The following is a 26,095-nucleotide window of genomic DNA, read 5'->3' as shown; positions in this document are numbered from 1 at the left end:
CTTGTTTGTGTCTCTCTGGCTCTTTTCTCTCTCTCTCTCTCTCTCTCTCTCTCTCTCACTAGTAGACATTAGTCTGGTTTTGTAAACCCTAAGTCGCTGGCCACTTATTTTAACTCTTTTGATTTCACAGGCGATCCTGTGGGTAGAAAGTTTATAAATAGAGCCGCACAGTCCTGTCTGCCAAGCTTAATCAAGCACCGTCATTCAATAGGGATAACCTTTTCAACGCTGTGCCTCTCGCTGCTTTTTTTTCTGTGCCCTCCTGTTTTCTTCCACGATTTCATTACCAGCCTTGTGACCTCAGCCTCTCCTCTTCCTCCCAACGGCCAAAGCATCACAAGGGCTGATCCCTGGACAGCTCCTTCCAGCTTCCGTGCCCTGCCATGCATTACATATTCCATGTAACAGGAGAATTTTTGAGGGGAAAAACATTGACCTCTTTAAAGCCTATGGTCTAATTCGCTGTTATGATTTGAACCTGGTGCTGTAGTAATGTAAGACTGAATAATACAGATGCATTGCTAGTTCTGCTCCCCCCGTGTCACTTGGATGAAGGAGTGTCAGGTGTGCAAGGAGTATTAGTCTTAATCCCAAGTGTGCCATCCATTCATGTACATCAGCAGTACAGTTTTCAGTTGAACTAGTGCATGTGTGTCTGTGCATCTTTGTGTGTGATATGGCATAAAAGTCATGTTTTGCTTTAAAGATGGGGGGTAGACAGAACAAACATTTAACAACTATAATAGCTGGGTTTCCATCCATGTACTCTACACTACCATTCAAAAGTTTGGGGTCAGTAATTTTATTTCAGCATGGGCTTTTATATTGTTACAAACGTTTTCTATTTCAAATAAATGTAGATGTTTTGAATTCTCTCAAATCCTGAAAAAAATCATCACTTATTTCACAGAAAAATTAAGCAGGACTGGCTGGATGAGAGTCTGTGACTATCATACGCTGAGCAATGTTCTGTGAAATATGTCAATTCATCTGCAAACTGGCTTTTGGCAACAAGTGTCAGCTTGTCCAGACTGTAAACTGGGGCAAAAGTCGTGTAGTGTATTCCAGTCTTAAGCAGATGATTGGTAACAAATTTACCAAATAAATGACTAGATACACACACAAAAAGTCATGTAATTGTTTCAGGTCATGTGACCAAATAATTTGCTCAAACAATTGGCTGCCATTACCTAATCGTACATGAGCATTTTGTCTGCATGCTTTAAACTGCAAGTCAGTCATTACATCCAGTTAAGCCTTGCTTTATTTGCGTATAGTTTTGACTATATTCCCTTTTTTTTTTTGCATAAAATATGTGATGTGATATAATGTGAAGACAGGTTTGCAGTGATCAGCTAATCCTAATGACCTCTCTGCAGACTGAAGGCGACCACAATTTAGGAGAAGTAGAAACAGGGAAGAAAGTTGACAGGAGTCAGAAGAAAGAACAAAAAAAAGAAAACATTTGGGGGGAGAAGCTAAAGCTGGGAAAGCCATTAGCCCCCGGAATCCAATTAAGGCAGGAGTTATGGAAAAATGGAGACGTGTTTTAGACTGAAATAAAAAAAACGCTCCATTTCCAAAATGAGTTTATCTCATCTGTCCACAGGTTCACTCCTGGAGGAGGAGCACTGGGGCCAGAAGCCTCGAGGCCTGTAGCTGTGCACAGCTTTCGATTACCACACTTTTCCCCACACTGACCCCAGCTCAGGTGGATGCGCTTTAGTATAATCAGCTGAAGTCACTGGGATTTTAATTTGGAGGGGTCGTTTGGCAGTGTCTCTAATTTTGTGTGTATGGTAGACAAGATTTGAATTGGCCATGGACATAGAGAGCAAATGGGCATCTGTTCGTCTGATTTGTAGCCAGTAGTGGATGATTATAGTCTCAGTGTTTGGCTATCCGTCTGTGGGGGTCAGGAATAGCCAGTCTTTGCAGCGGTTCAGTGTATAGGTTTTGTGTGTCTGTTGGTGATGTTTGTGTGTGGGTGTTTCGTATCTCTGATGGAAGGAACAGGTGATTGATGAGACTAACAGCAGGACTGTGTCCTCCAGCTAGCCTATTGGATTTGTAGTTCTGATACTTACTAAACCTGCTAGTGATGACTGCACCGGCTTGACCTGGCAGCCCACTCTGTTTGTCTGAGTTTGACTGTGTATATGTGTCTCCACTGATGCATCAAGCAGTGTTCCCATGCTTTTGTAGTTCATATATCGAGCCACTCTCCTTATAAGAACAAACTATACCAGATGAGTTTTTTTTTCCAATTTTCACAAATTGAGATTTCTTAAGAGATATCTCTTTCTTAAGAAATCTAAACTTAAGAATTATAAACATGCACCTCTCAAAAAAGTATTATTTTCATGCGTGTATAATAATAATAAAACACGTATTATATTTCATAAGTATATACATATGTTTGTGATTGTATATATTTACTTTATACTTTTAGCTATATTTATTTATTTATATTCATGTAATGCACTGTTACACTAATAAAAATAATAATAACTAACAATAATAATAATAATTTGTGTATGGACGTTTTGAAGTCACAATTCTAGATGGATGGATGCTTTGAAGTCACGGTTCAGTATGTTTTCAGTACAGTGGGGGGAAAACTAAACATTAAAATTGCTTTTCTTTTTCTTTTTCATTAAACAGTGGTTTACTGAACAAATTGTGGCTGTCTTTAAATAAATTCATTTATAATTACATTTTCTTAAGGACAAAAAAAAGATTGCATTAATGCATTTATCCAAAGCAACTTGCATTACAGTTAAGGTATACATTTTATCAGTTCTTAACTACATACAAATATAAAATATATATACCTGTATATATATTTAGCTTATTAGTGTGTGTGTGTGTGTGTGTGTATGTGTATATATATATATATATATATATATATAGTGGCTCAAAGACATCTTAACAATCCTTTCTCTAAATTTGAATTTTGGATAGGACAGAGAAAAAACAAATATCACTCCTTCATTCAAGTCTATTCTCCTCTGGCCAGCAGGTATGAAGAGTCGGTATTCAGAGCAAGCCTGTAACAGTTGGGCAGAACACGACTTTCCACTTGGGTAGCACAATGGAATTCACTCCTACAGTGTGTTTCCCCTAGACAGCCATTCTTAATGAGTTCAACATGATTCAAAGCAGTGCCCAATACATATTTCAAATAGCACTACTAAATACTTGTTTTTCTTTAATCGTAGCCTGTGATGGTAATCCATCTTCTCCCCTGGATCCAGGCAGCCAGTTCGTGCTTATCTGTGGGAATGCTGAGAGATAACTGGAGTTGGTAAACCGTTTGTCTGAGTGCACAGAAAGACACATTTCCCCCTACAAGAGATGGAATATAGTTAGTGTGCACATGAGATGAGATCAGACAATTCTGGTACGTGCGATTTGTGCCGGAAACTTCTTAATGTTTGATGCTGGGGGTCTCCCTGACACCACCCCAGGGGCCTGTACAATACCGCTAAACCTTTCCACAGATGACCGTAAAAGAGGGTGGGAGTGAGTGAAGGCCATATGTCTGTCCATCTGAATGGATCGTTCACATGCTCGACAGGCAGCTCTCCGTTAACCTTGTTTGGGGTGGAAGGCGTAGGCCGAGGCATTTCACAAGAGAGAGAACTTTATTTGAGTTAATTTCCTCGTTTCAGGAAGCCTAAAAACTACTCGCACTGAAATACAGCTAATTTTGTTCAACCGTATCCACCTTCACTCTCTCAATCAGTAAAAAGTGGCATACTTGGGAAAATTTACTACATGATTAAGTATGACTTATAAGCACAGGACAAGGATTACCCATTTCAAAATAATGGATAAAAGAATTAGTCGCAGGTTGTAAACCAAAAAATGATGGAAAAATACAAGAGCTCTTTCTATGAAATCACATTCAGTTTGACTGATCACTCTACAGAGTATTATGATTCCCCTCTTTGACCTTTTTCTGGTTCCCTTATCTTTTTGATAAATGTGAATGTGCATCATTCCGTATCCATATGGGGAGTTAATGTGTTTGAAGGTTATTACCCCTCTTCATCCTTAGCCTTTTTAAATCCCTCAGGGCTTTCACCTCACACATCTACAAAATTTCTTCCACGGCTGTAAGATATTATTGCTGTGGAAAATGGGCATTCGGGAGCCACAGCAGCTCTCAGGCGATTTTGTGTGCGGCGGCAGCGCGTCTTTCTGTGTTTACACTGAATTTGGGCCTTTTCATTGTTTTTCCTTCCATGTCTCAGTGGAAGAACAGGTTTGATTTGTGAACTGCTAGTTGGTGATGGTAGGTTGCGTAGCTCTGAGGTCTAATTAACTCGTCACACCACAGTGCACGCCATTAGGAGGTGCATGTTTGGGCCTCTATGGCGGGCACGTGTCGGTCTTCTAGCCCGTACTGTCATACTGGAAGGGAAATGGAAGGAATTTTATGACTGTCCTTGGCTAGCTGGCTTTCTCTTTTTATATTTATCTTTGTCCCCAAACCAGAAGGTCCTTGGCTGAGCATTTTTAATATAGCTGAGCTGCCTTCCGTCACCCCACATATAGATTTGTCACACAAAGCTGCGTCCTTTGGAAAAAGAGAGAAATAAGGTTCACTGACAAGAAGCAGGCCCAAAATGTGGACACATTTCTGCTCAGACTGGAATGGATTAATTTTCATGTTTGTTTTTTTTTTTTATTCGAATTCAATCAGTTACGGAGAGGGGGGTAGATTTGCTTGCTTTCTGTGTCTTGATTTATTTATCCTCATTGAGATGGAAGGCAATATTTCGGCTATTTAGATGGAGCCGTCTATCCTGTTTTAAGTGATTTTGAAGGGTCCAGATTACGAATCCTCTTCAGACAGAGAACTGCAATTTGCATTGACTAGCCACAGCCGAGCAGCCGTAATAAAAGCTTTGCACCTGCTCTGTGCTCGGGAAATTGGAGATTCTCAATGCCAGAGCCAATCGACTATCGAAACTGAAGGGTACAAAAATTTAATGGAACAAACCACTCAGTGTTTCAGCTTACTTAAGGTCACAGTCATATCCTCTCCAAGGGAATGATTTCCTTTAAATTAATATAAACCCTTTTCCCATCAAATGATATTTGTCAGATAATCATACCTATATGCATACCTTGTTATAATAATGTTGATGTTTTCGCTCCAGTCAGGGTTGAGTTTTAGCATGATGGCAACACGTCAAGTGGCACGAGCAGCAGAGACCACAGGTTAGCCTGAGTGGAAGAATGCTCGGTCCTAAACGCTTGTAACCAAATCATCACTGTGGAACCACACAAACACTTGTGTTGTGGTACAGCGAGCACTTGACTTACGGTGTGTTTCATTTGTATCCCAGCGTAGGTCCCCACCAGCCCTTATTAGGTGACTGTGTGGAAAAGAACAAGCTGTAAAGAATGCAGGATCTGTCCATGGCCGCACATCTGCGCTCCACAGTCTCTCAGTGCTGTGGAAAGTATTAAATGGGGACTGGATCAGGGTTTTTGTTTTTTCATTCCCTTTCTCAGTCCATAATTTTCTTACTGCCGCATCTTGCATCATGTCCCTGCATTCATTAATCACAGTTTTAAAAAAATTAAATGCAGTTAAGGCGGGAGGGGAAAATGCCTTGTGCAGAGATGGGGTATTAGGTGTCTCTGGTTTGGGGCTGTGCTAGACTAACTAGCATCTGTCATGAATATAAAACCGTGCTGCTTAAATGAGGGGTACGTTTTGATACAGTCTGGGGTCATTAAAGACAGACTGGTGCTGTCCAGAGTAATCAGACAGGAAGTTTTGTGGTGAGGTTCTTAACAACCTTTTAGGGCATGAAAAAACCACCCGTAGCTATGACCGTGTCCTGAAATAGCTCACCTCCTGCCGTGTCCCCATGAAATACGTAGCCTCAGATATTTCGGTCTGGTCGTTTTGTTACCTGGACGTGGATGAAAGAACCACAAGTAGGTTCATATGATGATGGCGCACAGGAAAATCTGTTATGAAAGGGCCCAGATGGAATCTGCGTATGCTTTTCGCATTTTCCATGCTGATTTTTAGGGGAAAATCTGTGGAATTGGTTTAGATATGGTAAAATGTGGTATATGGAACTAATAGACCTAAACACTTGACAGTGGATGAAAGAGTAACCAATACACCAAAATATTTGATGAATGAACACAGGAATGGAATGGAGGATATGTAGAACATAGTCAAAAATAATAATTAAAAAAATATTTTTAGAAGAAAAATAAATCTAGTACAAAAAAATTAATATAGCACCTTTAAAAGTGGCTCAAGTTGCTAAGGAATATGCATGTACAATATCGTTCATAAGTTTGGACCACAGTTTCCAAAAAATAAATAAATAAATAATTAGGTAACGACTGTTTTCAACATTGAAGTAATAAAATTGTTTAATTAGCACCAAATCAGCTTCTTTCTTATATCAGGCCTACTTCCAAAAAGCATATTTATCACTGACCACAACCTCAAACCTATACAGATGCAGTAGGCAGGGTGAATGGCTCAGTAAAGAATGAGTAAGTGTAGGAGAGTGTTAAGATCCAGTAAGACTTCTATGTTTACATTAAATCCTCATTTTCAAATGCACACAAGACTGTAAGACAAGCTTGTTGTTCTTTTGTCTTTATTTGTTTCTCTCTTCCTCTCCAGCGGGTCTACGGAGGAGTTTTCGTCTCAGCAGAAGAGATAAAAAGACAAATAAGTCGATGTATGAATGTAAGAGAAGTGAGCAATACGACACAGCTGATGTGCCCACTTATGAAGAGGTGACGGCCTACCGCAGAAAACACGGAGACAGGCACAGACTTGTCTTGTTAGTTGGTAAGTGTAACAACTTGAATATGAAATATTCATATATATATATATATATATATGAGGTATATGAAAAGTGCTTTTTTGTTGTCCAAATGATGACCATCTTCATTTAAAAGTTTTTAGAAATGTAAAAATACAAAGAAAGAATTTCAAAAGTTCAAAACACGCTATTTTGAGGCTGTAGCGAATCAGCTCAAAGGGGAAATAGGAATAATTAAACATAACTAGTTATAATTAATTATAAATATTTAGATCCGCTGTAAGTATTTACTTGACCTCTCAGGGTCAACTGTCTGTCAATTCTAAGAACGTTAATTTCCTGGTTAAGGGAAATAACTTTCTTACTGTACAATACTACACAGAGCATTTAGCAAAAATCTGCATGATTAGGTACTGCGGTTATGAGCAAACAATGAACAACCTCAAGTGTGATACAAGTAAGGCTTTATTAACTACATAAACACTTAAACTAGTCTAACATACTACATAAACACTTAAACTAGTCTAACACACTACATAAACACTTAAACTGGTCTAACATACACATAAACACTTAAACTGGTCTAACATACACATAAACACTTAAACTGGTCTAACATACACATACACACACACACACACACACACATTCTTATGAGGAAAATGAGTGAGTTTCTCTACCCGCATTCCTTTGGGCAATAAAACCAGTGATATCAGCATTGGTTGCCATGGAATCAGAGGCCTATTCTGCCTTCCTGAGGTGTTAAGACGCATTTCGGGGGAAGGGTCCACAGGCCCTCATATGGCTTGTTAACTGAGGGGTGTTACGGAGTATTTGTTAAATATAACTAACAAAACTATATTGTGTGTCTGATTGGTCCAGACGCTACAAGGCTACACAAACCGTGCTTTACCCACAACAGCACTCGACTGTAACCTATAAATCCTGTTCTGCTGTGGGACTCAACCTGACCCTCTGAAGACCCCAAGAGCTGACGGGACCAGTTTAGGATTTATTCATTGTTGTGACACTTCATTCGCAGCGCTGGTGTTCTATTGGAACATTTTATTCCTTAATATTATTCACCAAAGAATTGTTAACACTTATTTTCAAGGGAAACCGCTGTGGGGCGTCAGCTTTGCAAAGTGAAAAAAAACCTTGAAATTATATTAGATTTTCGAATGTCAGATTTGGTGTATGTTTGCCAGAAATTCTGGACAAAGAATATAGAGGCCAGAACAATGAATTAAGTGTTTCATAAAAGTGTAAATAAAAAGTATTTTAGATTTGTATGACAGATAGCTTGAGGGTATATAAAATATTTCAAGTACAAATCTGTGAGAGGTAGCACAGGGTCATGGTTCACCGCAGTAGACCAGGCCGTGTGTTTGTGAATGCAACACGGCATATGGATTCCATCACAGTTTTGTTGGTGCATGTAATTAATGGGGTGTGTGTTCACATGCCTGTGTAAGTGAGTGCATAAGGTGGTCTGTTTAATTAATCAAGCTTATTCTACTGTCAGGATGGCCCTCTGGTAATTTGCAACTCATACAGTCAAACTAACCCAAATATTTTCAGTTTTGTCTCAAGGTGGAGGGCAGCATCATGGATGTATCAGTCGTGACAAAACCAAGGATGCAGAAAAAGGGTCTGCTGCGTTTTCTCTCTGAACTGTTATTCTGTCCCTTGAGGTCATGCTTTAACTTTTCCTGGCCTGCACTTTTTATTATTTTTTTCCTGTCTGTCTTTATTTCATACTCCTTGTCGGTTGTTTTATTGCGTTTAATAATGCAGCCATCAATGATGCCATTTGAATCTTTTCCCCATACGTCTCTCTTTGTACTCTATTAATGTAGTTATTCTTGTGACTTTTCTTTTCTTGCCTTTGTGTTTGCAGTTTGAATGAAAGTGATTCATTTGAAAGCACATTAAACTTTTACACTCCCATTAGGTGTTTACCCCTGCCTGTGGACAACAGGGTCAGACAAAATCACCCCAGAACAAAGTAGTATTATTCCCCTTTGCTTTCTCTAACACGACTGACCCACGGTTTGCGGTTCGGTTTCAAACGACTTTCCAGACGAATCAAGATCTTATCTGTTTGGATACATATTAATCGAGCAGCCAAAGTCAGCACGTTTAACATATGTGCAGCTTCGCAAGCCCACCGTAGTGTTTTAACTGAAACCTGATTATTTAACATAGCAAATGATCTGTTTTTTGTACATGTCTGAGTTAAGATTGAAGAGATTTCAGTTGATAAAGTGGTAGTTCAGACACAGACAGTATAACGGTGGAACAGAAGTATGACCATTGAGGAAAATGATGATCTAAAGGAGCTGTCAGTTCAAACGATGGATCAGATTCTTTATTTTCTTTTATATCAGAATTTTCTTTCTCTTTCCAAACATCTCTGTCTGGGCTTTTATAATTGAACATTACAATTTGGGCTGCAATGTGTTGTTTCTTCCTAGAACTATCAAGTATAATTTTTACACATTTGAGCAGTTGGCAGGGTCCTGTACAAGTAGCATAGTGCCCAGTCTCTCCAAAGGCTTAAAATCTCGCCAAAATATATTTAAATTGTGAACTTATTACACATATAAATGATAAGAACGGTTATTTTTCAGACACACTTGGTGGAATATGTTGATGCTGATAATACTGTATGAGGACATGAGGACAGTGTTTTAAGGAGTGTTGAGAGAAGGTTGGGCTGCGGCCCCCCACGTTCATTCAGCCTGGCAGCTCCTCGGTTAACTGCATCTGCTCCGCGCTTGGCCTGGAAGTTATTAAGCCTTTCGTATTAGCCTTTCGTATTCTCCCCTAATGAGCGCCTTAATGACTACTGACACTTTTACGGCTGCTGCAACCTGCCCCTGTGAGCGCGCACATACACTTGGATTGAAAAACAATTACTCAGATGTGTTATTTTATTGGGGCTGTTGAAGAGTAAAGGGCTAGTTTTTGTTTGGGTCAATAAAGCATGACAATGAACAGAATAATCAGGAAAAAAGTCAGTTAACCTCTCTGACGCACCACCGTCCCATTTTGAAAGCTGTTTAGACTGTAGGGGTCTGGCTGGCTGTTCAGTGCTTCAACTCAGACTACAAGTTTCAATGCTGTTTGTGGCTTTTTGGACACAAGCGGCTATACATCAGAGATAGGGCGAGCCGCTGCAGAGATGAGTGATTGAGGGCTTTAAACTCATTTAGTGCACAAGATGAGTGAATAGAATGGCCAAGGGACTACGGACCATCCGTCTTCGCTTTGACAAGGTTTTTATGTGGGCCTGGAAGCAGGCGGACAGGGCCTAGTGGGGTCTGGAGATTAACATCCCCTGAAAATAAAGACTGTTTGAGTTTGTGGGTCCTTTTAAGGGGAAAGAGCGTTTGCATATGAAATATGGCTGGTTGGAAACATGTATTGCGGTCTACTTTTTTCCTTTTCCACCTATATGCATACACGCATAAACATGGAGTTACATATGGCTCTCAAACAGGAGCTCCACATTACTCAGTGACCCTAAAACACATGAAATAATCTCCTGTTTCCTCACCGTAATAAATCAGCATCTTACTCTTTTACTCTATCTCAGTGGAATAAGGAAAACGTTTTGCACCGTCATGGGCTTCTCATGAAGTCATGTGTGTATTGGAAAGTGTATTCTCCCAGCGAGTAGGAAAAACATCTGTTTTGTGTTCTATAACATATAGATTTTGATTTGTGCATGTCTCATAGCAATCATTAGCGGCTAATAGAAAAACCATGCTTGACTCTCCGCATTATACAGTGTAAATCTTGGCCTGACTAAATTAAATTTGTAATCCAAGTTCATTTTGTATACACTGTACACTTTTTGTATACACTACCTATCAAAGGTTTGGGGTCAGCAAGATCAGCTTATGCTCACCAAGGCAGCATCTATTTGATCAAAAATACAGGGAAATTATTTTCTATGTCAAATGATCCTTGAGAAATCAGTCTAATATGCTGATTCGGTGCTCAAGAAAATTTATTTTTATTATCAATACTGAAAACACTTGTATTGCTTAATATTTTTGTGGAAACTGATACATTTTTTCAGGATTCTTTAATGAGTATGAATTTCAAAAGAACAGCATTTATTTGACATAGAAATCTTTTGTAACCATGTTAAAGTCTTTAAAAGTATTAATGTCTTACCCAAACTTTTGGACAGTAGTGTATTTTTAATAAAACATTTTAAATCATGAAAAGTCTTATTTCTATTTTTGTCACACACAAAAAATACTATAGAAAAAAATTATAAAAAGAGCAGCATGCTAGAATAAAAGCTAAGGAAGATATTAATGGACTTTGTTTCTGTCTCTCTCTCTCTGTTTGCTTATTTAGGTCCTTCTGGTGTTGGTTTGAATGAGCTAAAAAGGAAATTGTTGATATCCGATCCACAACATTTTAGTATCACCATCCCACGTAAGTCCTACCGTGCGTGTGTGTGTGTGTGTGTGTGACAAAGTATGAGACTGATTTTTTTTTTTTTTTTTGGTCACAGTACAAAAAAGTAGATTAACTTTGTGACAATGACTCTCTCACCTCATCAGACTTTCACAGCTCTACTTGATACATTCCTCTGTCCCCAGCAGCAGCACCCATGACATAGCCTTCACTCCCTCCAGCATCCAGAAACACATGATCCAGGGAAATACACCAGAGCAGATATTTTTGGGACACATAAATATGCCTGCGATTTATGTATTTAAGCAGGCTGATGCTGTGGAGAAAATGCATATTTAGAGGCAGGAAAGTGAGAGACAGAGCTTGAAATTTTGAAGGAGTTGGAGACAGTGGCCAGAAATCCCATGACTGTTGATATAACAGTGGGATGTTTGTTACATTCGAGTTTGGCTTTAATAGATGTGTCTGATTCAGGCTCTGACACTTTAAAATGCCACTGGTATTAAAATCCCATCCAAAGATTTTTGCCTTAATGCTGCCTAATTGCTCACAAATGTGACCCCTGCATTAGTCTGTATTATGTAGCCCGGCTTCCCTCAGACCTTACGGAGGATCTAGATTAAAGCAATGGATTCTTGGAAAGTGACTGTTTTGAAAGTGCTTTTTGGTCATCTTTCCCCTTTTATTTCAATCCTGCCAGCTCTAACTCTCCTTTATAATATGGAGTGATTAAACATTAAATATTTTTGTTTAAATTCTCTAAAGAAGACCAACGTGAACAATTGCTTCACATTTCCAACAATTGGATCTTTTAAAATGCAAACCAGTTGTGGCAGCAACACTAGTGCGATTGTAGAATACGATTAGTTGGGAGCACTTGAACATTTTTGTCTCCTCTCCAGCCTTTACTGCTATTTTCCATGATCTTAGAATGAAATTCAAATTCTTTTGCCACACCAAAAACATTTCTTATGCCACAGAGCTAATGCCAGATGAAATATATTCTATTTCTCTCAGCAGTGCAAAGGAATAGCCTTTTTTCTTTGTTTTGTGAGCACCAGCAGTTGGAGGTATAATAACATGTTATCTTATGTCTGTGGTGGGCTGTCATCATGAGAGGGGGATGCCTCTTCATCAAATATATGATGGGTTGAGGGCAACTAATAATTTACTCCCATCCCACCCAAACCATACTTTCTCCCTCGTCTCTCTCTCTGTCTTTATCTATAGGAATAGGTGTCCACTTACAAACTAAATGAGGAAATTAGACAGTCGTCGGTCCATTCTTTTTACGACCAATCGTACACTACTGTTCAAAAGTTTGAGGACTGTAAGGTTTTATAGGAATAGGTGTCCACTTACAAACTAAATGAGGAAATTAGACAGTCGTCGGTCCACTCTTTTTACGACCAATCGTACACTACTGTTCAAAAGTTTGAGGACTGTAAGGTTTTTGTCTTTGTTTTTTTTTTTTTTTTTCTCTGATGCTTACCAAGGCTGCATTTATTTGATCAAAAATACAACATACAGTAATATTGGAAAAATTAATATTGCAAGTGTCATGGTCATTCAAAAATTATTCTAATATGCTGATTTGGTGCTCAAGAAACATGGTTTATTATTATTACAGTTGAGAATGATTGTTCTAATTAATATTTTTGTGGAAAACCATGATACCCTTTTTTCAGGATTCTTTGAATAGAAAGTTCAAAGAACAGCATTTATTTTTATTTTTTTTAATATTATAAATGTCGGTAACCTTTACCATCACTTTTGATCTATTTAATTTATTCTTGCTGAATGAAAGTATTAGTTTTTTTTTTTTAAATAATTACAAAACTTCTGAACTATAATGTGTTTATATATTTAAAAAATAAAGGAAAATTACCCATACATGATAAGTAGATGGAGCAATATAGACCATTCAATAGGGGCCTTGAAAAAGCAGAAGGAAAAAATCAGGGAAGAAAAAACCTGGAACAAGGCGAGTTGGAATGGTGATAAAGTTTAATAGTTTGTTTTGGAGCTGCTGGCGGCTTGCAGACGATTTGTCGGAGGTGTGTTCTACAGTGACCTTTGACCTCCCCGGCACTCGTTAAACACACCGCTGTGTCTCTCTGCACGGCAAACTCTGACCCTGGCTGTACCCGGCGGAGCCGTGCTGGCTGGACTGGCACGCGCCATCTGATTTAAAGACAGGAGTTTATAAGCAGCTGAAAGCAGGAACGGGGCTAATGAGGGACAGAGTAAACTCAGTGCTGGTACTGTACAGTGTGCTCCTGTGGCTTTACAAGCAGCGTTACACTCGCACTGCCCTTTAGAAGCCTCCTGGTGAGGTGAGCCAAGACCTTGGAGTGGTGGTTTACTTTAAATAAAATTAAGTGGGAAATAAAGTGCCCATGGGAAACTCCCTTTAATCAAGGAAATGTCTGTAATGAACATTTCTTCACATGTTCTTCTTGAATCATCTTCAAACATTAACTTATTGCACCACTGTGCTCTAAGAAACCCTGTTGGGAGTCCACTGTTTTCTTTCGGTTAGGGACACAGTATCTAATGCCACTTAGTGCTGGGTAAAAATATTGTTTTTCTGATTGATTGTAATCTTCATAATCATGTTCTTTGAATAATCCCAGTATTGATTGTTAAAATCCTATGATTGAGCTTTTACTTGAATCCCTTTTTTTTACTGGCTGTGTGAAAATATACTGTATTTGTAAATCGCCTCCTGTACTGTACCTGTACTGTCCTCATTGTTCTTGTGAGCTGCATGTAAAAGATACTGTATAGTGTGACCAGTGTAGTTCAATTCAGTGTAGCCCAATTCCCAATACAATTGACTCTTTCGAGCCAGTTCTTTTAATTCTGTTTTACTGTTCGGTTTGCAAACGATTTAAGATATATTTATGTTAAAATTAGAGTTTTCTGAAGCTGTACAAGAGCTTTATTTCTCCAGTAATGTGGATGTGCTACAGTTGTGGCTTGTGTCTTGTTAAAGCTGGAATACACTACAAATTTTGCCCAGATTTACAGTCTTGCCAAGTCAATTTTATGAGGTGATTTTAAGACATATAGTGCAGTTTTTCTGTGTAACCATTTACAAAGTCGACAAATGCATGGTCAAGTGTTTTAAAATCTGTTCAGATTTGAAGTCATGCATCATATTCTATTCGATCATTAAGTGTGAAACTACACAAAACCATCTGAGAAAAACCTCTGCTCACATGTAAGATTTCCAACATTTAAAATGGCTTTTCTCTTCACTTTGCCTTATCTTTCACAGATACCTCTCGATTGAAGAGACATCAGGAAAGTGATGGAGTGGAGTATCATTTTATCTCCAAACACCTTTTTGAGGCAGATATTCAGAACAGCAAGTAAGTTACCCTCCAACACAATCTTTCTTAGTCGTGCTTAGATTGAAACACACTAGTGTGTATTATTTGGAACGAGCATATGAACATTACTGCTGTGATCTGGATTGGGGTTATGAACGTTTACCGTGGAGATCAAATAGTCAGTATTAATCATTGAAGTTTAGTGGACCGCTTCCTTTATTCTCAGAATTGTAATTATGTCAACCGAAACCCTGACACAAACACTTCACAGTGGAAGAGATATAAATCTGAGAGACTTAGCCTCCATGGCCAGTTAGTATTCAACACATCGTCCGGAGCCCTGACTGAACTTAAGTAAATCAGCACCCCAGTCAAAACACTGCACAACAATTTTCACTGATGTCGTCTGTCTCAGATGCTATGGCAAACATTCACCAGCTCTGCCTTTCGGCTGCCCAATATTCTTTCATTTTTCCACTCCATTTCCTTCAAGCAAATTGTGTGTGCGAGTGTGTGCTACTTGTGTAGCAGCATGATGTGGGCTCAGATCCCTTCTCTGTAAGCGAGAGTGAAAGGGTGTTGACAAGGTGGTCTGTTTCTGTGTGTGTGCTCGAGAGAGGGGGGATCAGACTCCTTTTACCCAGTGGTTCGTAAGCTCAGATTTGTATGGATGGCCTGGTGATGGATGTTTTTCTGCAGCCCCTCATCAGAGGATAAAACAACACAACAGGAACGCATATAGAATGTCACCTCGCCAGCAAACCAGGCATTTTAACTGCCATGTGGTGGAAAAAACAAGCAGTGGCTTGTTCTGTGGTGAAATGAACATCAAAATGAGTAAACCACAATTATCAAGATCGAGCAGGTGGCCACAAGGGACTGCAACAGGGCTGGAAAGACAATTTTTTTCCCCTTCTGTCAGCATTTTTTCTTCCATTTTTTTTTTATCTGTCTGGACCTATTCATTTATTTAAAAATAGCTCACAGATACAAAAACTTATATCATCAAATTTTTTATTGTAATTTTCAGTAAAAAATCATTAATTTTTTTATTAATTTATTAATATTTTATTCTAATAATTATATGAATAATTTCATTAAAAATAAGTCCTTATTACATAGTTTTCATAATATGTGATTATTACTTAGGAAAAAAATGTTTTTGTAAAATGTTAAAATACTTAAATAAACAAAACAAAACTGTTTACATTAGAAAAATATTTGTATTTTTTCATAATGACTTAAGATTTGTACACTCACATGTGTTCGAAATTCAAGGAAATTATATTTCGATTGGTTACACCAGATGACATTTTTAAAGTCATTAAATTTTAACTTTTCTTAAATGGTATGAACGATTTTGAAAACTATATGAAACCAATGAATGAAAATGTTAGGGAAAAACCATGTGGAACCAACATATGAAAATACATTATTATATTTTAATTGATTACACCACATGACATTTTGGACTCTTTCAATTTTCTGAAAATGCTTTTGAAATCCATATGAAACCAATATGAATACATTTCTAGGAACATTGTAAACCAGACAGATATATTTGACCCACTGTTCATTATTCTGCCTTCCAGTGAGAAAACGGCCATTCTCATGTGCAAACATGACATTCTTGTTCCCAAGGAAAACCCTACTCGGGGCTAAAAACAGTGTTTAAATGAACCCAAAAACCACAGAAGCAGCCTCCACCCCGCCATCCAAAACATGCACCGTATCATGACAACAAATGCCACGACACATAAGTCCTGTTTGGGCACATCTGCCTTCAAATTAAAGTTTAGTCACTTTGGGAATTCCGGGTAACCCTACATGTCACATTAACACTAGCAAACCACCTCTTAGCACCCAACTAAATCAACTTAGCTCACCATCAAATTGCCTTCAATGAAAGAGTGTACAGACTTTTAAAACATGTCTAACAGGAGAAGAGTGGCAGGGAGTCACGTTAGCTTCTAAAAATGATCGGCCAATCACAGGTTGCTGTTAGACAGTGTGGACCCAAAAATGTGAGCGCATTTATAGTTTTCACTTCAAAGACTTGTTGACATTTGGATTGATACTTAGGGAAAAATAAAGAAGCCTGTACATACAGTATAAAGAACATTTCACCAGTTTCAGTAGTGGTGATTTTAGTGGTCTGTGTTGCATAACCAAATATTCATGGAATATTATGACACCGTGCTGTCGTAAGACTCTTTCGTTCTTCTGGAATACTTTCCATATCCTTCCACATATATTGCTAATACGAATGTCCTAAAAATAAACGCCGGTGTTCTGTGACGCTGATCAGGAAAAAAAATCAAATGATTGGATTGAACGAGAGGCAGATTAAATAGTGGAAAAGTGTTTGTTTGTCTTTGTCTTCTCGGGAAGTCCACTTACTCTTGCTTTTGGCATTCAAGACTGCCTGTGCTGCGAGGAAACAGGTGTTACTGATTTAAACTGTAACATAGAAGATTATATAAAAGAGCCTTGTGTCAGACTGTCTGGAATTGCCATGTGGGGAAGAATACGAGTGATGGTGAACACCCGTACATGTCTAAGCAGCCTTTTACACTGAAAGCATCAAGACAGGCTGAAAGTAAATAATGGGTTATGAGTTTCCTGTCATTATCCTGTCCATTGGCTTCTCTTTGTATTCTAGTATGGGGTCACGTAGACTCATGGGCATTGCTTTTGCATTTAGAGCCATCAATCATTACATCAAACCTCTCCTGTTCTTTCTGTCTTTTCCTATGCCTCAGATTCATTGAACATGGGGAGTATAAGGGAAACTACTATGGGACGAGCTTCGACTCTGTACGTTCAGTCCTTTCTAAGAACAAGGTGTGTCTTCTAGACATACAGCCACATGTGAGTAACTCCATTCCTCATATACACATTCTACCTCTCCATTTTACCTCCCTCTGCGTCACTCCATTCTTCAGTCTCTGTTCCAGATTTATTTTCCCCCCTTTCACAGGTGTGACATTCCACACTATTCCTCCTGGATCTTTTCTGAGATCAGTGTGGTGTGTGAGTGTTTGTAAGTTTGCACTTTTCCTTTTGGTCTTCAGGTCAGGCAGGAGATTTAATGTTATCTCTATTAATTGTCCCACGTTTGAAGATTTCCTTAGGCTTCGTGTCAGTGTGAAAGAGTAGTGCAGGGAAAAATGATTTAGTTGGTTGAGTTTTCGCAGAACTCTATCAGTGTCCCCAGTGAAGCCAGCGAAAGACCTCTGCTGCCTCTGCCTCAGACATCTTACTTTGATGGTCTAAGCCTGGCTTCTCTCTAGGAGTAGTGAGAGAGAGAATGAGCCAATGGCATGGTTATCTGTATTATGAAAACACATTATACATTATAGCCTGGTTAAAACTTAAGTGGCAAAACATAACTAGTGATGCATCAAAACGCGAGAATGATTCTTCTGATTTATAACATTGAGCTTAAACAGCGATTGATGATGGATAGTGTATTTCTGTTATCAATGACTCGCTGTTGAGGCTCGTGCTGCCTGTCTGTGTGAAAGACTTTCATGGAGAAATCAAATCAAATGAGCGTAACGGCACACATAAAGAAACTCACAGAACAAACATACTGAGGTGAAAATTCAAAATATTTAGTTTATTGATAACATGATGTAGTTAGCATACCATTACAAGAGAGATATTTAGCTGAATGTTAGAATGAGTACATTACCAGTATAAATTTATTAGAACGAGTACATTATTATTTATGGGCATACAAACAAGATGCAAACAATCAGAATGTACCTGGTGGGGAGTGCCCAATGGAAACCTCAAACCTAGGCTATATTGTGGTACAGTTATGGAGGCCCTTCATAATTCTGAGGTCAACTTCCTGCTCTGCCTACTGTATATTTAGAAATGACCCTATAATATGCAGTGTTTAATAAACAGCTGTTATACTAAATTCTGCTGAGGTGCAATTTAATGCAGACCCGTATCATGATATGTATCATATCGTGGCCTCTTTATCGGGATATGTATCGTATCGTGACTTTGCTGCCGATACACAGCCCTGGTGGCAAGTCTGCAATACCTGGAGAGAGCTGTATCTGTTAGCATTCCCATTGATCTCAATGGCGCATACACCTTCAGTGAAGAAAGACATTTGTGAAAATTAAATGAAATTTAAAATCAAAATGATTTACTAATTTCAAAGATGTTGTTCCAAATCCTTATGTTGTTATTTTAGCCCACGGAATACAAAAATGACCATGGCTATCAAACTCAAAAAAAAAAAATTTACATTTTGAGTATTAAATTTGGCCTATACAATTTATACATTGTTCTTTTTAAGTACATTATATTCTTATTCTTATGAAGCCTTATGATAGCTTTGTATGATGAGGAGACTGAATTTACTAATAATCTCCAGCATAGCTCTCCAATCTCAGTTCAGACTTGTTTTGCAAGATGGAACCAGAAAAAAATTTAAATTTTAAGAATATAGAGTTATGTATATGCAAAATTAAGAAATGTTTTCATCAAATTAAAGCGTAAATCTGATTTGGCAATAATCTTTATATATGTATCATATGACTTCAAAACATTGTGGACTACTTTTGTGATCATTTTATGTTGCTTTTTTGACATTTTGGAGCTTAACAGCCTATGGCCACTTTTTGCTTTTGTTTCGGAACAGTAAATTACATTGACATGTTTACATTTTGAAAGAATGATTCCTTTAAATGTACAGTGGCAAAAACCTTTTTAATTATAGGGCTAGAAAAAGGGTGGAAATTTTGGTGATTTTCCGAACTAGATCATAGCTATTGTGCAAAAATGCTACAAAACTTTACAACATGCTTTAAAGCCAATCATTAATTCAGTCAGTTGAAAAATCTCCAAACGAAAAATGTGTTAAAGTTCAGTGGTCTGATTGTTTTGAAGATTTCTTCAGGATCTCGACTACCTGAAGTGTAATGTGTCTGACCAAAGTGCTTTATTTTTACTCATGGAGTCAGATCAGTTGAGCTCAGTGTGCATCAGCTGCTCTGTTTTCTGTCAAAATGTAACTGTGACTAACAGTAATAATGTACAGAAGTATCAGTGTCAGACTAAATCGTGATGACATGAGTGATGCTGCTTTAATGACTGTGGTTCACCCTGCTTTCTTTTTTTCACATTCTTTCTCCATCAGACACTAAAGCATCTTCGCACAGCCGAGTTTAAGCCCTATGTTGTGTTTGTGAAGCCTCCATCCATCGAGCATTTGAGTGAGACCAGGAAGAACGCAAAAGTCATCTCAGGCAAAGACGATAAGAACTCATCCAAACCATTCTCGGTAATAGACACCACACACAGCTTTGATTTCAATCTGTCCATCTATCATCCTCTCTCATCCTTGATGTGATCTCTTTTCTCTCTCAATATGTCATTGTGGGTTTTAGGTCGTGTTCCCTGAATTTTCATTCCACTATCTCACATAGTTCTTGGTGAAATAAGAAATAGATTTCATCACTTCCTGGCAACATTCACATAATTTATAATAGTCATTTTCCTTTTGGACCTAGCAAACATATCCTGGGTTAGTGCTTAAACATGTGTGTGTGTGTGTTTATGTGTAACCGGTCCCCTTAGCGGCATCCTGATATGAGACCCGTGAGCTCACACTACACCTGTATGACTGCACTCAAAGAAAACACATGCAATCAATTAGCACGTACACCAGACCCTTACCCAGTCCTGCCGTTAGTTTGCACTATGTGAGTGTGCGATGTGGTGTGAATATGCGGGGTATCTAATGACTTTCCCAGAGTTCAGCTCTTGCCTGTGTATCTCGCTGTGAGTCTGCATTGGGGACAAGCGTGCTTGCTAGTTGCTACTGCATAAGTGACCCCAGGAACCTGACTCCACCACACGCTGAGATGGCGTGATGCCGATTGTTACTGCAGAGACATTCTGTGTCAAATGCAGTTAGGAGTTCAAAACATGTGCTCACCTGTCAACCTATTGACCCAACAATTGTCCAAACGCACAACACAGATCGGCAATAGTAGCTCATGGCAATTTTGCACATGAATTCCTATACTGGATGCTAGTCATTTTCACACAGCTGGTTTGGTCTGTTTATCCATTATGATTTCATAGAAGCAGCTGCTAAAACATAAATGACTTCAGACACACGTGCACCCACAATATTGTCTGTCTGAGTTCATCTAGGCTGCAGTGCGACACACAAACATTGTGATTTTGTTTATTTTTTTCTGCTGTATGTATTGATATAAATAATTGATATATATTGATATAAAGAATTACAAGAGTTTTCACCAGATGACTTGAATAGCTATATTTCGGAAGAATTTTGATGGTGGTGATTTTGTTGGGGAGTGCATATGCATACAAAAAAAACATACAAACAAAAATTATAAAAATATAGATTTTTATTTGAGTGCAAATCATTGTTTTAGGGTTAAACAATTTGGGAAAATGTGAAATATTTAGATGTTTGCACTTTGGAACTCTTTACAGAAATCAACTGAAACCTCTTTCAGTAACCAGTTTTTAAAAAAAGATTTCTTTCCACTTGAGCTTTCAGAGGCCTTGTTCCCACTGTTTTTGAGGGTGGAATATGATTATTTTCAATATGACTACATATGACTTTCAAGTATAAGAAATATGTTGCAAGAGTACTGTTGTACTGTAAAATAAAGAGCATTTAATATAACGGTAATGATAATAATAATAAAATTGCATTTTTATTAAAGTTTGTCTTAATTTCCTCATTTTCAAACATTAAACTATCGAGCATTTATTTTCGCGCTTTGCCAACAAGAAATATATGCACTGCCAGTTTCAAAGGTGAAGTAGCACACTGTTAATTTACACACATGCAGCTCAACTTTGAGACACTGAATCTCTGTATTATGAGCTACTTGCTTGTTAATGAACCGTGCCGAGCTTCACTCTTGATGTCGGCAGCACACATTTATTAAATTAAATCGCAGCCTTCGTGATTTGCCATCGTGTTAAGCCATATTCCCATATCCATTTTATTTTGACATGTTGTGCAGCCCTAATACACATGCTCACAAGTTTATATTAGAAGTATATTTCATTATTCTTATTTCAACAACTTTGAAACTGAATAGATGCTGGTCACCTTAATTCAAACCACTGAATGTGTGATTATTAGACCACGCCATACTCCCCCAAAAGTTTTAAATTCCCAGAAAGCTCAATAATTATGCCATCATCAGTGGGAATGTTGCCCTGGCTATCTCTGTTGTAAGAGCAACTGTACCAAAGGCTGTCCACACAATCCACAACAACGTCTGCCTGCTTTCAACAGGTCACTGTGGGTATTAGTAAGGGGGGAAAAAAGCTTCTTAGCTGGCAAAACTTAGCAAAAATGCATTATAGGCCCTGACAGTGTTAAAGGCACCCAGATTCAGCCTATTATAGGTACGTGGTCTGTTTATCCATTATGATTTCATAGAAGCAGCTGCTAAAACATAAATGACTTCAGACACACGTGCACCCACAATATTGTCTGTCTGAGTTCATCTAGGCTGCAGTGCGACACACAAACATTGTGATTTTGTTTATTTTTTTCTGCTGTATGTATTGATATAAATAATTGATATATATTGATATAAAGAATTACAAGAGTTTTCACCAGATGACTTGAATAGCTATATTTCGGAAGAATTTTGATGGTGGTGATTTTGTTGGGGAGTGCATATGCATACAAAAAAAACATACAAACAAAAATTATAAAAATATAGATTTTTATTTGAGTGCAAATCATTGTTTTAGGGTTAAACAATTTGGGAAAATGTGAAATATTTAGATGTTTGCACTTTGGAACTCTTTACAGAAATCAACTGAAACCTCTTTCAGTAACCAGTTTTTAAAAAAAGATTTCTTTCCACTTGAGCTTTCAGAGGCCTTGTTCCCACTGTTTTTGAGGGTGGAATATGATTATTTTCAATATGACTACATATGACTTTCAAGTATAAGAAATATGTTGCAAGAGTACTGTTGTACTGTAAAATAAAGAGCATTTAATATAACGGTAATGATAATAATAATAAAATTGCATTTTTATTAAAGTTTGTCTTAATTTCCTCATTTTCAAACATTAAACTATCGAGCATTTATTTTCGCGCTTTGCCAACAAGAAATATATGCACTGCCAGTTTCAAAGGTGAAGTAGCACACTGTTAATTTACACACATGCAGCTCAACTTTGAGACACTGAATCTCTGTATTATGAGCTACTTGCTTGTTAATGAACCGTGCCGAGCTTCACTCTTGATGTCGGCAGCACACATTTATTAAATTAAATCGCAGCCTTCGTGATTTGCCATCGTGTTAAGCCATATTCCCATATCCATTTTATTTTGACATGTTGTGCAGCCCTAATACACATGCTCACAAGTTTATATTAGAAGTATATTTCATTATTCTTATTTCAACAACTTTGAAACTGAATAGATGCTGGTCACCTTAATTCAAACCACTGAATGTGTGATTATTAGACCACGCCATACTCCCCCAAAAGTTTTAAATTCCCAGAAAGCTCAATAATTATGCCATCATCAGTGGGAATGTTGCCCTGGCTATCTCTGTTGTAAGAGCAACTGTACCAAAGGCTGTCCACACAATCCACAACAACGTCTGCCTGCTTTCAACAGGTCACTGTGGGTATTAGTAAGGGGGGAAAAAAGCTTCTTAGCTGGCAAAACTTAGCAAAAATGCATTATAGGCCCTGACAGTGTTAAAGGCACCCAGATTCAGCCTATTATAGGTACGTAAGAAAAATTGTGTTTGATGAAATGTCACAGACATATTTTATCCAGGACTTAGTATTTCTTTCCCAGAGAGACGCTGCGTCTGTTAGCGCCATGAATTTGAGTGCTGTCGGCTCTGTGCAAGAAAACAGGCATCCCTTTGTTTCTGTGAATCCAGTCTTCCACTCTATTGTTCTCCCTTTTAGTATTGCTTGTATAACATTAATGTGTAAAAGATCAAAATATCACTCATTCTCTTTTTAGGAGTAGCAACAAAAAAAACCCCTAGGAGTTTCATAAAAATGTCATCAGAGGTGGAAGAGTAGAGGGTTTCATCGTCTGGCATTAAATCGTCATAATGAGGAGTGGAAACATAAGCTAAAATTGGAGGATGTTTTTTTTTTTGTTTTGTTTTTTTGAATTTTTCTTTTTTTGTCCTTTGCTCGGTGAAAGTCAGCCCAGTCCACAGATGAAGTGCCTTTACTTTGGGAATATAAAAACAGGGACCTCTTGAAGACCCAGAAATTTCCTTTTTGAACTGGTTTAATGATAAGGGCAGGTGCACTTTATATGATCCAATAAAAATCTATTTTGTGGCAAGGATTGAGAGATGAGCAGACTGACTGTGGAGGGAGCTTAATACTCAAGAAATTCTTCCATTTTTGAGGAGGGAAGACCCGGACGTTGAGTGAGAAAGCGCATTAGAGCCTTTGGGAAATAAACAATCGGAAAGAAATGCAGAGGAAAAATAGATTTAAACCCTTGAAACTGATCAGATTTGGTAATAGCACTCCCCTGGAGGCACAACATCTGTTATGCCTCAATTAGCATGAGGTTTTTATTTGATGACAGAGTGAAGAAAAAATATGTTCAGACCTTGGGCCAAACCTTTGACTATTTAGGCCAAACACAAGCTAATCCACCACGTTGAACCAGAGCTTTATTAAAGCCATGTCTTGGTCAATGAACTGTGACTTTTGATGCGTTCTGCCAATAACTGTCAGATTGAGAGACTGCTGTAATTTTCAGAATGCCAGCAGCTCTGTGACCCAAATGAAACTGAAATGTTGACTAAATCTCAACTCTTGATCAAGAAAGAAGGACAGGGAGAGATGGGAAGGCTTCAACAGAGGGTGGGAGGGCAAGTTGCCGTCTAACAATGGCCATGCACCATGGCTTCGCTAAGCTTGCCACTGTCTTGTCTGCTAATGCCAAATTTCAACATTTCCATACTTTCTATGTACTTAATAGCTTCTCGGCACAATTTAAAACTTTTTAAATCTGGCCAAAAGCTTCTGATTTAGAGTGGCAATATGTTTTATAGCATCATATCGCTCTCAGTATGGGTCCCATGTTTATGTGTTGTAAAAGTTGAGTCTATATTGGTAAAGCCACTCAAACCCTGCCATGTTCTCTGAGACTGGTACCAAATACCAAGATTGCCCACATAAACACTTATTTAGGACCCACAAGCCCAGAAAGGTCAAAGGCCATGTTAGAAAGTCCATAACTAGCCTGTACCAAGACTGCAATGTCATGAAAAGAGTACTTAGTGGTAGGAGGTTGATGCGTTTGTTATAAAGTATGTCTGATTTTAGCCTGTTGTATTTTTACAGTTTTTCAGTGATGTCAGTTTGTTTTGAATGGTAAAAATATTTAATGAATAATGACTGTTGATCGTTTTGTTGGGCGTTTAAGCGCCCATGCCAGGGTATAAAATTGTGGTCCGTTTATTCACTCCACTGTTCCTGTGATCAAAACCACTGGAGATCCAGACCTCAAACTATAACTCTAACTGTGCACCACCTCTGTAGAACATTAAATATCAGTTTATAGTTCTATCTTTTATCACATGTAGATATTTTTACATTTCTGCATCTAAAGCAGTTTTATTGTAAACAAAAAAGAATAGTTTTTAATTAAGTCGATGTTGAGGGCATCTATGAAAGTCTTTTTTGGAAGCTGGTTTTCAGAATACTGTGGGAAAGTGTTTTGGACTTTTTTGGGGGGGGGGGCATATTTCATGTCTTTAAAAAGAACTTTGACTGAATGTGTTTGTTGTTTAGGAGGAGGACTTCCAGGAGATGATCAGTGCCGCTCAGATGATGGAAAACCAGTACGGTCACCTCTTTGAAAAGGTCATCGTGAACGATGACCTCACGATTGCCTTCAACGAGCTCAAGCAGGCGCTCAGGAAAGTGGAGACAGATACTCAGTGGGTGCCCGTAAGCTGGACTCATTCCTGAGTGGTGGCACAAAACAGGACAAAAGGAACAAGGCATCAAATTTTGGGGGGGGAACTAGGGGAAGGACTTGAAGAACTATGAAAGATTTCGTTTTATTGTGTATTTTATTTTTGGCTGTAGATGGTGATGGAAAATATTTTAGTTCTCTTGACACATCTGAAGTGTTTTATCTATTCTCGGAGACTAAAGTGGAAGCGTATAGATTTGTTTTTGTTTTGTCGTGGTGGATATAGCTGAACGGGTGTAACTGCACTCAAAGTCAGCAAACGTCTGATTGGTTAGCCGCCACTGAGATAGTGTTTCAGACTGCCAATCAAGTGGTCTGGTGGTGTTGACCACTCCTTGGTATATTTTTAACATTAGTTTATAGAAACCAAAGGGATGGTTATTATTTTTGTGTGCTCAAAGCTTTTTGTATTTCAGAACTTAACACACCGTACTCCATTGGCCTGTTACTCTGCAGCTAGTTTAATCAGCACAGCATTAACCATATA

The 26,095-nt window shown here is 38.2% G+C and overlaps 1 protein-coding gene across 2 annotated transcripts in view; it reads left to right on the top strand.

Moving 5' to 3' along the window:
• The window catches only part of mpp7a (MAGUK p55 scaffold protein 7a), a 136,541-nt gene extending 110,452 nt beyond the window's left edge, over positions 1–26,089 (top strand). For both annotated transcript variants that reach the window (XM_016550910.1, XM_016550911.1), the window contains 6 exons: positions 6,674–6,844; positions 11,196–11,276; positions 14,542–14,635; positions 17,359–17,467; positions 19,761–19,904; positions 25,422–26,089. In XM_016550910.1, the coding sequence (XP_016406396.1) occupies positions 6,674–6,844; positions 11,196–11,276; positions 14,542–14,635; positions 17,359–17,467; positions 19,761–19,904; positions 25,422–25,601 (779 nt within the window). In that variant the 3' untranslated portion in view covers positions 25,602–26,089. The remainder of the gene's footprint in view (positions 1–6,673; positions 6,845–11,195; positions 11,277–14,541; positions 14,636–17,358; positions 17,468–19,760; positions 19,905–25,421) is intronic.
• The last annotated feature ends 6 nt before the right edge of the window (positions 26,090–26,095 follow it).

The sequence above is a fragment of the Sinocyclocheilus rhinocerous genome, unplaced genomic scaffold, assembly GCF_001515625.1.
Source record: "Sinocyclocheilus rhinocerous isolate Xijiao unplaced genomic scaffold, SAMN03320098_v1.1 scaffold735, whole genome shotgun sequence".
Lineage (NCBI taxonomy): Eukaryota > Metazoa > Chordata > Actinopteri > Cypriniformes > Cyprinidae > Sinocyclocheilus > Sinocyclocheilus rhinocerous.
The sequence above is the reverse complement of the archived record's forward strand: the minus strand, read 5'-3'. Positions and strand labels throughout refer to the sequence as shown.